Here is a 12565-nt window from a genome sequence, read left to right as displayed (position 1 = left end):
CCAGATTATGGAACAATTTTCGAATTGGCTACGAACCAGGGAGAGGTAAAGCGCCCGGCGACGTTTCTGATCAATGACAATATGGCCATCTCTTCTGACCATACCAAGTTGTTGGCAGGCCTTAGTATAAATTCTGTCGCACTGACTATTCCAACTGAGCTTAGGAGTAACATCGACTCCAAGATCTTTTTCTAACTCTACATACACAAGAGGAGAGCCATCAAGATTATATGCGAATGGAGGAGATAAAGATGGTTTTCCTGAAACAATAAGCACTTTACATTTTGCTGGATGGAATCGCATTTTGTTTCTAAGTGCCCAGTCAGAGAGATAGTCTATATCCATTTGTAAATTGGTATTATCAGAAGATGAATGTATTTTACGCCAGATTTTTGTATCATCGGCATACAAAACAATATCAGTATTATCCGAAAGGCCAAGAGGAATATCATTGATAAACAATACAAAAAGTAAGGGACCAAGGATAGAGCCCTGGGGGACACCAGAATTAAGGCCAGAGGGGGGGGGTAAATGGCACTTTTCTAGTTTTCACATATTTGATAATAGTTGCTGGAGACGAACAAGAAGAAAAAAACCGGATCAAAATCAGACCTTGCGTTCCTGAGATATCACGCGCTAAATTTTGAGGTTTACCTGTAATTACATGTTAAACTGGATCTTTAAACGGCTGTAACTTTTTTGACCTTTCGATTCCTTAGTTGAGAAAACCGGCCACTCCCTGATCTTGAGGTTTGGTACAGTGGTTCCTTGGACAATTATCCTCATTTATGATGCAGCGATTTTTTTAATTTGACTCGGTTCTTGAATTATGAGGTTAACCATGTCAAAAATTCGACAAATTTAGCTGGTTAACCTCATAATTCGAGAAACGAGTCAAATAAAAAAATCGCTGCATCTAATATCTAGATACTTGTCCAAGGAACCACTGTACCAAATCCCAATATCAGGGGGTGGCTGGTTTTCTCAACTAAGGAACTGAAAGTCACAAAATGTGTTTCGAGATAGATGCAATTTAGTGTTTTCAAAATTTTGAATATTCACTGGAATGTATCACAGTTCGTTAGTTAGGACTTTCTATACACCTAACAACGTTTGCTTGATCAGACCTAGCCATCCCCTAAACGATTTTAGCCACTTTCAGTAGTTAATGTCCTTGTATTGTAAAAAATGAGGTTAACCAAGACTTCCTGTAAACACTAACTGCTCGAAAGTAGTAAAAATTTGGTTGTTAACCTCGCTTTAGACCATATAACACTGGGATTGGTTTATTAATATGTTATTATATATGTAGTAAAACATTTGCACAGTGTAACGATTAAGTTTTTGAGGTTAACATGTATTTTACTGGTCAGATATTCAAAAAATGAGAGGTTAACCTCATTTTTTAGCCATTTACGGATAAAATCTTCGACTAAAATATGGTCAGTTCAAATCACCTTTGTCACGTGATTATAGTTGTAGGCATTGTGATACCAATAGATACCTCACTGCGATATTGTGGTACATTACATAAGTAAGAATCGTATGTATATTCCCTACAGTACCAAAATGTGATGGTTAACCTCATTTTTTCATTTTCCCAAGATAAAAGAAAGTCAATCAACACGTCATCTATTTAGATATGTGTATACCGTAAACTAACGATGAAAATAATAGCTCTATCATTTGATCTATTCTCGCTACATCTAAAAAAAGAGGTTAACCTCATTTAATAACGTTTGGATATTACTTTTTTTGATAATTATGAACCTAAAATTTAGAGTTAACATTTGCTGACCGAAATAACAAAAAATTATGGAGTGTAATAAAATATTAACCTCAATTTTATTAACCTCAATGTTGTATAGTCAATTTTGTGAAAGTCGGTTAACCTCAATTATTTAAAAAAGTTAAGCAGCTACAAATATGTGAATAGTTGCAATGTTTTTGTCATCAAAAATTATATTGATTAAGAAAATAATATTTTGGTCGATGTTTTTGACCCCTTACCCCCCCCTCTGGCCTTAACTGAGAGGGTAGATGACATCTCATTACCAATAACCACTCTTTGGTAACGGCCTTGAAGGTAATTGGTAAGAAATTTGAGAAGTGTACCATCAATGTTATATAAGGTCTTTAGCTTATGAAGAAGGATATCATGATTTACAGAATCAAATGCCTTAGCAAAATCAAAATACACAACATGATTGATAATGTTTTCGTTAAGAGACAATGCCAGGCTATCACAAAAATCAACCATATTGGTTGTGCATGACTTGTGCTCTAGAAAACCATGCTGCCTGGGATCAAGAAGGGTACTTGTCAAAGAAAGCAGTTTACGTTTAACAATGCGCTCAAAAACTTTCATGACTAAACAAGTAAGGGATATTGGTCTATAGTTTTCAACCTCACTTTTCTTACCTTTCTTAAATATTGGGACAACATTTGCAAGTTTCCATTCTTGTGGAATGTAGCCGCTGTTGTAGGATCCACGAAAAATGCATGTTAGAGGGTAAGCTAAACCTACGGAACAATTTTTAGAATTTTACCGTGTATGCCATCTGGTCCCTGGGCTTTATTTGAATTAATATTTGAAAGAAGCTTACGAACATCCCGATGATCGAAGTCAATATCAAAATCAACATCATTGACATAGGAGATGTCAGTGTCATAAAGTGAAGGATCCGAAAACTGGTTATAAAAGAAAGAATTGAAAAGTTCAGCTTGATCTTTGGGATTGAACCGAAGCTGTCCAGAATAACTAACACAGTTAGGAATACGGCAGGAGTTAGATTTATACTTAACATGTGACCAAAACTTCTTAGTTATAAGCGCTGGATCATCACTATTAAAAAGATTATCTCTTATTTTGGCTGATGAGAGCCTCTTAAAATCTTTACGGCTAGTAACAAACTTTAACTCATCAGAAATAGAACCAGAAATTTTAAATTTAGCTCTGAGTCTATCTTTTTTACGGCATGAAGAAAAAAGTTCACTATCGAACCACGGGGGTTGGAACTCTGATTTAATAATTACTTTAGGAATATGTATATCAACTAAATTCATAATGCAGTCTTTAACTAACTTCCAAGACGAATCAGGATCTAGGCATTCTAGGACTTGCCAATTAATCGAGCATAATTCACGATTAATCATGTCCCAGTTTGCTTTCTTAAAATTATAGATTTTACGTTTAGGAGTTTTCTTGCGGGAAAAGGAGCTTTTAATTGAAAAAGTGACAGGAAAATGATCAGATTTGCACACGGAATGAGGATCACAGACATTCAAGTTATCGATTGTGTTATCATAATTACTGAGAAGAATGTCTAATGTATTACCACTTTTATGGGTGGGTGATGTGATCAACTGGGAGAGAGAAAGATCACTGAAAGAATCTATGAAGGATTGCTCAATAGGTACGGTACTGGATGAAGATAGCCAGTCTGTATGGGGGAGATTAAAATCACCAATAACATAGATTTTAGGGGGATTCTTTTTGGAAACTAGCTTGCGAATATAACTAACTATGACATCATGATTAGGTAACCCAAGAGTTCCTACTCTATAACAAGTACAGATTACAATACTCTCTTTGTTAGGAAAAGAAATTTTAACGGCAAGCATTTCTGCACCTAGGCTAACTGGTAGTCGGGTTGTAGTGGCGTCAAGATCAGACCGAACAGCCAAAAGAACACCACCTCCATTTTCCCTAAACTTTTTAGGGTTATTAGGATCTTGAGGATGAGTCTTTCTCGTGCGGTCATTGCGGAAGATTTCATATTGAGAAGAAGGAAAGATTTCGTTGCTAGAAATAGATTTTTTGAGCCAAGTCTCATTTAGGGCAATTATGTCAGGCTGCTCTATGTTAGCAAAGGATTGAAGTTCGGAAATCTTATTACCATCAAGAAGGGGATGGGAGGAGCTTAGGTTACTGAAAGGAATGAGACCTTGGACATTTTGGTAGAGTACAGATAGGGAGTTGGGACCTGGATTAAGCATAGAAGGATTAACAAGAGTTATCAAAAGAAAGTTAAGAGAGAAAACCCAAAGAATGAATAAAGAGACTAGACGCCTGAGGCGGCTGGAATACTTGACTCTATTCATCTTACCAGGGAGAAAAACATTTCTTATAAACCATGAGGAGATAATTACAAAGAAAAGTTTGATGTGGTAGCAAGCAAGAAATGGTATAAGATAACGTGGGCTGTCAAGGAGTAGAGAGGAATGAATATTAGAATCTAGGGGGAATACGGTGTTCATGGACCTAACCGTGGAGAGAAGAATTGGGAGAAAGTAAGTCATGATGAGAGAATAGAAGAGAAACATATGATTATGATAATTGTAGTTGATGTGTGGGGTGTATGGAGACTTAAATGTGTAAATTTTGTTAGGTATAAACGTGTTGATATGTATAAGTGCATTTCTTGACTGTGTACGAGGCCTTTTGCATGCAAAAAGACCTATTCTAAGTCTAAACGATTCATTGTCTAACATATTGGAAAATGGACAGTGACCGAATGTACCTGAAATGGGAGGCATAAAATTGAGAAAAAGATTAAATCAGAGATTTGTTTGAGTTTTAATTTTAGGCGCAACGTCTTAATCAAAATATTAAATGGAAGAAAAGATCAAAGATTTAAATTCCCAGAAGATTATTTACAACCCTGTCAAAACTGTGTTCGTTTACAACAAACTTAAGCCAAGTGGACAGTAAACCTACTCCTCTCATGTTGAGATGAAGCCAATCATGGTATAGAAGTTCATTACATGATCTAAAGTCTCGAGTTAAAAAGACTGAGAAACAATCTAAGAACACGCAATTATTATTTAGGCATAAGTCTTTAAGTAGATTATTAAAATCTAGAACATTCTTTGCTATGTAGGAATATAAACATTTAATAGGAAGACAACATTGGATAATTATAATTGCAGCGGGAAATAACTGCTTAGTGGTGTCAATTAATTCAGTAAGATACTTCCTAAGGAACTGAACCCCATACTTAGAATGTTTAATGTCATTTGTACCAACACAATGTCATTTGTACCAATACGGACATAGACGGACATAGGCGGACATAGACGGACATAGACGGACATTATATACGGACATTAGCGGACATTAAATTTGGACACCTAAATTTCTAAATAAAATGTTCAATTTTTGCTGTTATAGGGGGGATTATGTTTTTTGTCCGTTCGGTACCCTATATTTTCAAAACGGACAAAAAATAGAGCGACTGACGACACAAATAAATCTGGATTTATGTCCACCAATGTCCGGATTCACCTAATAAATAAGTCTGAAGTTCTAATATAAATCTTGATGCTATATTTTGTAAACATAGTATTAATGTACACAATTGACCGGTAATCTCAGTTAAAAGTTTCATCTATAATTTGCTAACTTAACCAGGAGGTCCAAAAGTTACCGACGAAACCCAGCAGAATTAATAATATAAATAGTGTATCTTCATCACTGGCAGCTTGACTGGGCCAGTTCTGCAGCTTGTGGTCGCCTGTGCTGTTTTCATGGTTGCTAGTTTTAACATTATTGAAAGTAGCCCTCTGTCAAATTTTTCTTAAACAGTGCCGGCCCTCGTGCGAATATTGATATTAGTGGTGCAGGTTGAGATTATTGTAAACAGCTCCTGAAAGAGTGCAACTTTGAAAATATATATATGTGAGCTGTATGATGTAGTTTCAGCTTCCGTTCGCGTTGTTTCAGCTGCATGATTCATCCTCCCAACCCCCACAAGTTTGATAGCTTAGACAATAACATCTGTCCTGTGCTTTCAACTCTGTTAATTCCAGTAAATGTTGTGAACCTCAGGCCAGTCACTTTAGATCTAAATACACAATATTTTTTATGCCATGCCACTGGTTCCTAGAAGGTTCTAGAGCAAAAATTATAAAACAGTGAGTTGCCAAATCTGTCCCCCTTTCACAGTTTAAATCATTGTCCTTTATTAAACATTGATTGTAAAGAAAATCTCATTTAAAAGTCATTTTCACGTTTTGATTAATTATGTTATGATTTAGTTTTCCGTAGACAAAATGTCAAGGCTGTGGGAGCTCACTGCTGTGTTGTCTGTCTCCACCAACTTGGCTATCACCTCTTATATTCTGTACAATCTTTGGAAGACAAGATGGCAATGTGAGGAATCTGACGAACCAGAGGCGCGAGTCCTCATGTTTCCTGATGGTGGTTACCAGTGCAACTACTGGACTGCTGGTCATTGTCATTTTGAAAACTGCACTCTACTACATCACAAGACTAACAAAACCCGCTTAAAAGAACTTTTAGAAGGTGCTGTAAAGAGTATTAATGTATGTATGTTTGTTCTGAGCTGTGCTGTGCTGTTAGACGCACTGATAGAGGCTCATCGTAAAGGTGTGACAGTCAGAATCGTGTGTGACAACATGAAGATCAGTGGGTCAGCTTACAAGATAACTGAGGCTGGGTTGGATGTGAGGGTGGACAACAGTCCCTCCATGATGCACCACAAGTTCATGATCATAGACAAGGAGATCTTACTGACGGGGTCTTACAACTGGACTGCAAGTGGGGCAGCGTACAATAGGGAGAATGTTTTTATAACTGATGAGAAGTATGTGCTAGATCAGTTTATTAGTGAGTTTGAGAAACTTTGGGTTACATTTGAGGGTAGTTCAGAGATCAGGTATGAAGCCATCACATCTTGTGATGTTATAAGGAACAGATTTGTTCACAGGTCAAATAACAAATCTTAGACGTTTGTTATCTATTGAATTTTTTCATCACGGAAATTAATTTTGTTCTAAGATTTTTGCATTTTTAAATTTCGAATTCACATGAACATTTTAATATTTAAATTTCATTGTTCTCAATAATTCAATTATATAATCATTTTAAAAGTTAAACATTGATGAAGACAACGAAACGATGGAGATTTTATTTGTTCCATTATTATCGTAACCACGCTTCAGTAATAACAAGACGAATAATATCTAAAATTTGTCACATAGACATTCGCTTAAACTTTCACAGATTATCCGTCTTGCAACCATATAACTATGAACTATCTAGAAAGTTTCAAAAAATTGTATATTAGGATCTGGAGAAAATCGAAAGTTAATTCATAATTGCTTAAAAAGTAAAACACATGATTTTCGACATTTTGATTTGGAACAGATTTGTCGAAAATCCTTCTGTTCTACAGGTTGACGGATGTTATAGTTACTCCATACCCATCTAAATTTCTTCGAAGTAGCGCGAGCTGGCCGCTGCCGCCGCTTTCGCCTTTCTTCTCGAAATATTAGCTATACTAGCGGCCCGAGCACCGAGGCAAGTGCTACAAAGTAGCACTTAAAGTCTAAACTAGTAGTAGTATATAGCACTTACAACTTTAAGTCAAAAGTGTTGTATCTATAAGCTATATAATAACTTATTTGACCATTGTTAATGATCTGGCCCGGCGCGCGCTACTTCGTAACACTTGCCATCGTATCGGGCCATAACATTTCGAGAAGAAAGCGGCGCGCGCTACCATGTGCTTTAATCGCGCCGCTGCCATGCGGGCGCGCTTGTTTCACATGTCATGATCGAAGTCAAGTTTTACCGACGTGAGGCGGGCGCGCGCTTCTGCAAGCGCAAGGGCTCTGGATATAGAGCAACCTGTCATTCTGCCATGCCGAATCTTTAATGTTTGTGCGTAAACATTATAGCCTGTGGTCCACACTGTACTCCTGACTGACCCGGCGCGCGCTATTTTGTACGTTTTGAAGCTTTGTCATTTTATTTGTGTCTCGGGCCAATATTTCGGGGAAAAAAGCGGCGCGTGCTATAAAAAATTTAAACGAGTATCATCCGTTTGTATGTTTATAACCTACCAGTGACCAGGACGCGCGCCGAGTTTGACTTACTGGGCCGCGCTCAGCCTGTCATTCCGCCAAATCTATATTCGGTTATGTTAATGAACATAATAGCCTGGGGTCCTCAGGTAAAGTTTGACTCGTCGATCACGAGTATCACCCGTTAAATCATTCGTCAATGACCGGACACGTATAACACTATTTTGAAGCATTTTGCCTGGCTTCGCTTCATTATTTATAATTCGGGGAAAAAGCGGCACGCGTTACTGGTTACTGAAATTTAAACAAAAAAGATTAAAATATGTTGGTTAATTTGCCCTCCAACAACCCATTACGCCGCGCACGTAGTCACGAAGTAGGTGAGCTATATCATATATAATTAAATAGCTTTACTTATATTATTACTATAAATAAAAGTCGAGCGCTACACTAAATGTATTTTATGTGCGATATGACTCCGAATGCTTCTCATGAATTTTTCACTACCTTATTCATGTAGAATGATAATTCGTAATAGTCCATCCTTAATATTTACACATAATTTTAAATCTTATCTTATCTTATCTAAAATAGCAACATAATGCAGATTATAAAAATTGTGTCAAACAATATATAAACATTCAATTAAATCAAGTGATGCAATTGGCAGAGCACAATCAAATTTTAAGTGTTGCAATTGGCAGAGCACAATTCATTGCTACCAATAATTTTTTCAAAAAACATTACCAAAAGTTGCCTGTGTCTACTAAATTATTAGTCTTTTTAAATTCTTCTAGATTCCAGTTCAATGATAGTAGCCCAAGGCAGGCAGGTGGAGACCACAACTGAGCACAATACTCCAAGTGGGCCCCTGTATTATAGAGAGATGACTGGGCGGGCGGCAGACGGCAAATCTGTCGCAGAGAAAGCTGCTTTCAACCTGGTCCTTGCTGCGTATAAAAACATAAAGTCTGGATACAGCTACAGGTGAGTGGTGACGTCAGACGTGAATATGATTGACAAGTTATCGAAATAGTTTTCGTTTATAGTTGCTGCTTTGTTAAAATCTTTTTTGTGTGTTTCAATGTATATACATTAACCATTTGTATGGAATAATGTTTTTATCAGGGACTACGAGGAGATGATTCCCTTTTTGGATTCTGCTGGTGCTGAGGTGGGGGATCTAAACCACTCTAAAGCCTTTCCTCCGAGAGTGGTAGATGAAGGTTAAAAATTGTTATGTGAACAGCTAGTAGGCTACTTCACCAATAGCAATTTTACCTTACCCTTGCCATTCTCGCTGATCACCGACAAAGATCAGGACAAACTGAGGAAGCGTACACTCGTTGCGATCCGACTACTGAACATGGACATTGAAGACAGTGAAACCCTGGTGAACACGATCTATCTGGGCCACCCAGCGGCTATTGATCAGTCGGTTGCCGGCATTGCCCAAACCATATATGACAGTTTCACTAGAGTGCTGGGTTGGACCGGAGGTAACTGAGGAGATCGTATTGTGGCCTCTGTGCCGATGGCGGTATACTTAATGTGAACCTGTCAGATCGTCTCCTCCAGTTGTTCTGTGATACTACTGACAGTGTACATGAATCAATGAGGAGTAAAGTTATTTGGGTGTGGGAAAATGGCGCTCACTTAATTGAACTCATCTTGAAGCATACACTGTTAGAGTACCCAGACATCAGGAAAGCTAAGGAATCACTCGCTTCTTTGACCAAGTTTTTTAGAGAGAATGTTCTGTACGAGACCGTATGTAAACTGGGGGAGGCGTCTTCGAAGTGCCTGTACATCTCAAAGCTAGATAAGGATATGAAGTTCGTCGCGCACGACTCTACGATTGTGCAACTTCTTTTCTAATCTAGCTTTGTACGTAGAGGCGCTTCAGGAGATTTTAATCCTCGTTACCGATGAGTTGTGGCTCCTTGACATTTACTTTCTTGGGGCTATAACCAGAATCCTGAAACGGTTTTCGACCCAATTTCAAGTAAGTATGTTTATCACGTTTGATTTAGAATAGTTGTAAGTTTAGAAACTGTGAAAAATCACGTTAGCATCATCATTAGTTGCTTTTCATTCAACGTAATTACGAGTCTTAAAGCTGGATATTTATATTTTCAGATCTCCGGATTGACTTTGGATGGTTACGTCGACTTGGTGGGTCAAGTGAAGATGGCCCTCAAGAATCTGAAGATTGTCTCGCCTAACGCAGCATCTCAGTACTTTCTTGTAGAATACACAGAACACCTGGCCACACCGTTAATGGTGGACCCTACTCAACGAGCATCAAGAACAAGACTAACTGATGGTCAAGATGCTGTTGATTCTAGGGTATCGGGGCTGCAAGAACGTACACATCTTCACCAAAAGGTTGTAGAAGGTCTTCTGAAATGGGCTAAAAAATATTGGTTTGAACACGAATACTGGCAGCGTCAGCGTAATAATGTGCTCAGGCTTGAGAACATGGGATATCTATTGAACATGATCAGTGAAAACTTTCAAGTGCCCTTAGAAGATCCAGTTAATCCGTTACACCATCGGTGCCGGTGCACTACGTGCAATAAATTATTCCCCTTGACTGACACTGGTTCCCACGGTAACTGTGTAGCCACTTGGATAACCATTCCCTCGCTTGTTGGAAGCTTCAAGCGGGTATTCAAGGTTGTGCCAGATGAACTGAAAGATATGGTTGACAACAGTGGGGTATTATTATAGTTTTATAAACATTTCTCTTAACTTTAATTCTCTTATAACGAGATTCCTTGTACCCATGCAATCATACTGTTTGCTTTACTAATACAACTTTTAATATGTTTCGACCATTTCAAATCTGAAGAAGTTAAAACTCCAAGATCTTTTTCTGCTTCAATACATTCAAGTGTAACACCACTAAATACATATTCTTGAAGGGGATTTTCATTAAATGGAACATGCATTATTTTGCATTTGCTAGGATTAAACTTTAACAGCCACACATTTTGCCAGTTTTGCAAGCTTTCTAACAAGAAATTTCAATTTTATTTGCCTTTATTTGCCTTTTAAAAGAACTTTGACATCGACTCACAATTAATTTATTTCGTAATTCGCTCGTATCGTCTTGGATTCACTTAATCGTCCTGGATTCACCTAATAAATAAGTCTGAAGTTCTAATATAAATCTTGATGCAATATTTTGTAAACATAGTATTAAAGTACACAATTGATCGGTAATCTCAGTTAAAAGTTTCATCTATTTGCTAACTTAACCAGGAGGTCTAAAAGTTACCGACGAAACCCAGCAGAATTAATAATAGTGTATCTTCATCACTGGCAGCTTGACTGGGCCATATCTGCAGCTTGTGGTCGCCTGTGCTGTTTTCATGGTTGCTAGTATAGTTTAAAACATTATTGAAAGTAGCCCTCTGTCAAATTTTTCTTAAACAGTGCCGGCCCTCGTGCGAATATTGATATTAGTGGTGCAGGTTGAGATTATTGTAAACAGCTCCTGAAAGAGTGCAACTTTGAAAATATATATGTCAGCTGCATGATGTAGCTTCAGCTTCCGTTCGCGTTGTTTCAGCTGCATGATTCATCCTCCCAACCCCTACAAGTTTGATAGCTTAGACAATAACATCTGTCCTGTGCTTTCAACTCTGTTAATTCCAGTAAATGTTGTGAACCTCAGGCCAGTCACTTAAGATCTAAATACACAATATTTTTTATGCCATGCCACTTGTTCCTAGAAGGTTCTAGAGCAAAAATTATAAAACAGTGAGTTGCCAAATCTGTCCCCCTAGCCTTTCATAGTTTAAATCATTGTCTTTTAATAAACACTGATTGTAAAGAAAATCTCATTTAAAAGTCATTTTCACGTTTGATTAATTAATGTAACTATGATTTAGTTTTCCGTAGACAAAATGTCAAGGCTGTGGGAGCTCACTGCTGTGTTGTCTCTCTCCACCAACTTGGCTATCACCTCTTATATTCTGTACAATCTTTGGAAGACAAGATGGCAATGTGAGGTATCTGAGGAACCAGAGGCACGAGTCCTCATGTTCCCTGATGGGGGTTACCAGTGCAACTACTGGACTGCTGGTCATTGTCATTTTGAAAACTGCACTCTACTACATCACAAGACTAACAAAACCCGCTTAAAAGAACTTTTAGAAGGTGCTGTAAAGAGTATTGATGTATGTATGTTTGTTCTCAGCTGTGCTGTGCTGTTAGACGCACTGATAGAGGCTCACCGTAAAGGTGTGACAGTCAGAATCGTGTGTGACAACATGAAGATCAGTGGCTCAGCTTACAAGATAACTGAGGCTGGGTTGGATGTGAGGGTGGACAATAGTCCCTCCATGATGCACCACAAGTTCATGATCATAGACAAGGAGATCTTACTGACGGGGTCTTACAACTGGACTGCAAGTGGGGCAGCGTACAATAGAGAGAATGTTTTTATAACTGATGAGAAGTATGTGCTAGATCAGTTTATTAGTGAGTTTGAGAAACTTTGGGTTACATTTGAGGGTAGTTCAGAGATCAGGTATGAAGCCATCACATCTTGTGATGTTATAAGGAACAGATTTGTTCACAGGTCAAATAACAAATCGTAGACGTTTGTTATCTATTGAATTTTTTCATCACGGAAATTAATTTTGCTGTTAGATTTGTGCATTTTAAAATTTCGAATTCACACGAACATTTTAATATTCAAATTTCATTGTTCTCAATAATTCAA

At 37.7% G+C, this 12565-nt stretch overlaps 2 protein-coding genes across 2 annotated transcripts; both read left to right on the top strand.

Moving 5' to 3' along the window:
* Nucleotides 1-6054: 6054 nt before the first annotated feature.
* Nucleotides 6055-6750, top strand: LOC134826083 (mitochondrial cardiolipin hydrolase-like). Its single transcript, XM_063838352.1, has one exon. The coding sequence runs from the start codon at nucleotides 6055-6057 to the stop codon at nucleotides 6748-6750; it is 696 nt and encodes a 231-aa protein (XP_063694422.1).
* A 4994-nt stretch (nucleotides 6751-11744) lies between these two features.
* Nucleotides 11745-12440, top strand: LOC134826073 (mitochondrial cardiolipin hydrolase-like). Its single transcript, XM_063838340.1, has one exon. It carries the CDS (start codon nucleotides 11745-11747, stop codon nucleotides 12438-12440), a length of 696 nt encoding a protein of 231 aa, XP_063694410.1.
* Nucleotides 12441-12565: the final 125 nt, after the last annotated feature.

The sequence above is a fragment of the Bolinopsis microptera genome, chromosome 1 (assembly GCF_026151205.1).
Source record: "Bolinopsis microptera isolate Bmic1 chromosome 1, MBARI_Bmic_1.0, whole genome shotgun sequence".
Lineage (NCBI taxonomy): Eukaryota > Metazoa > Ctenophora > Tentaculata > Lobata > Bolinopsidae > Bolinopsis > Bolinopsis microptera.
This window is presented reverse-complemented; position numbering and strand designations above follow the sequence as displayed.

Coding starts and splice junctions, on each gene's coding strand:
- LOC134826083 (XM_063838352.1), top strand. CDS start 6,055: ATGTCAAGGCTGTGGGAGCTCACTGCTGTGTTGTCTGTCTCCACCAAC.
- LOC134826073 (XM_063838340.1), top strand. CDS start 11,745: ATGTCAAGGCTGTGGGAGCTCACTGCTGTGTTGTCTCTCTCCACCAAC.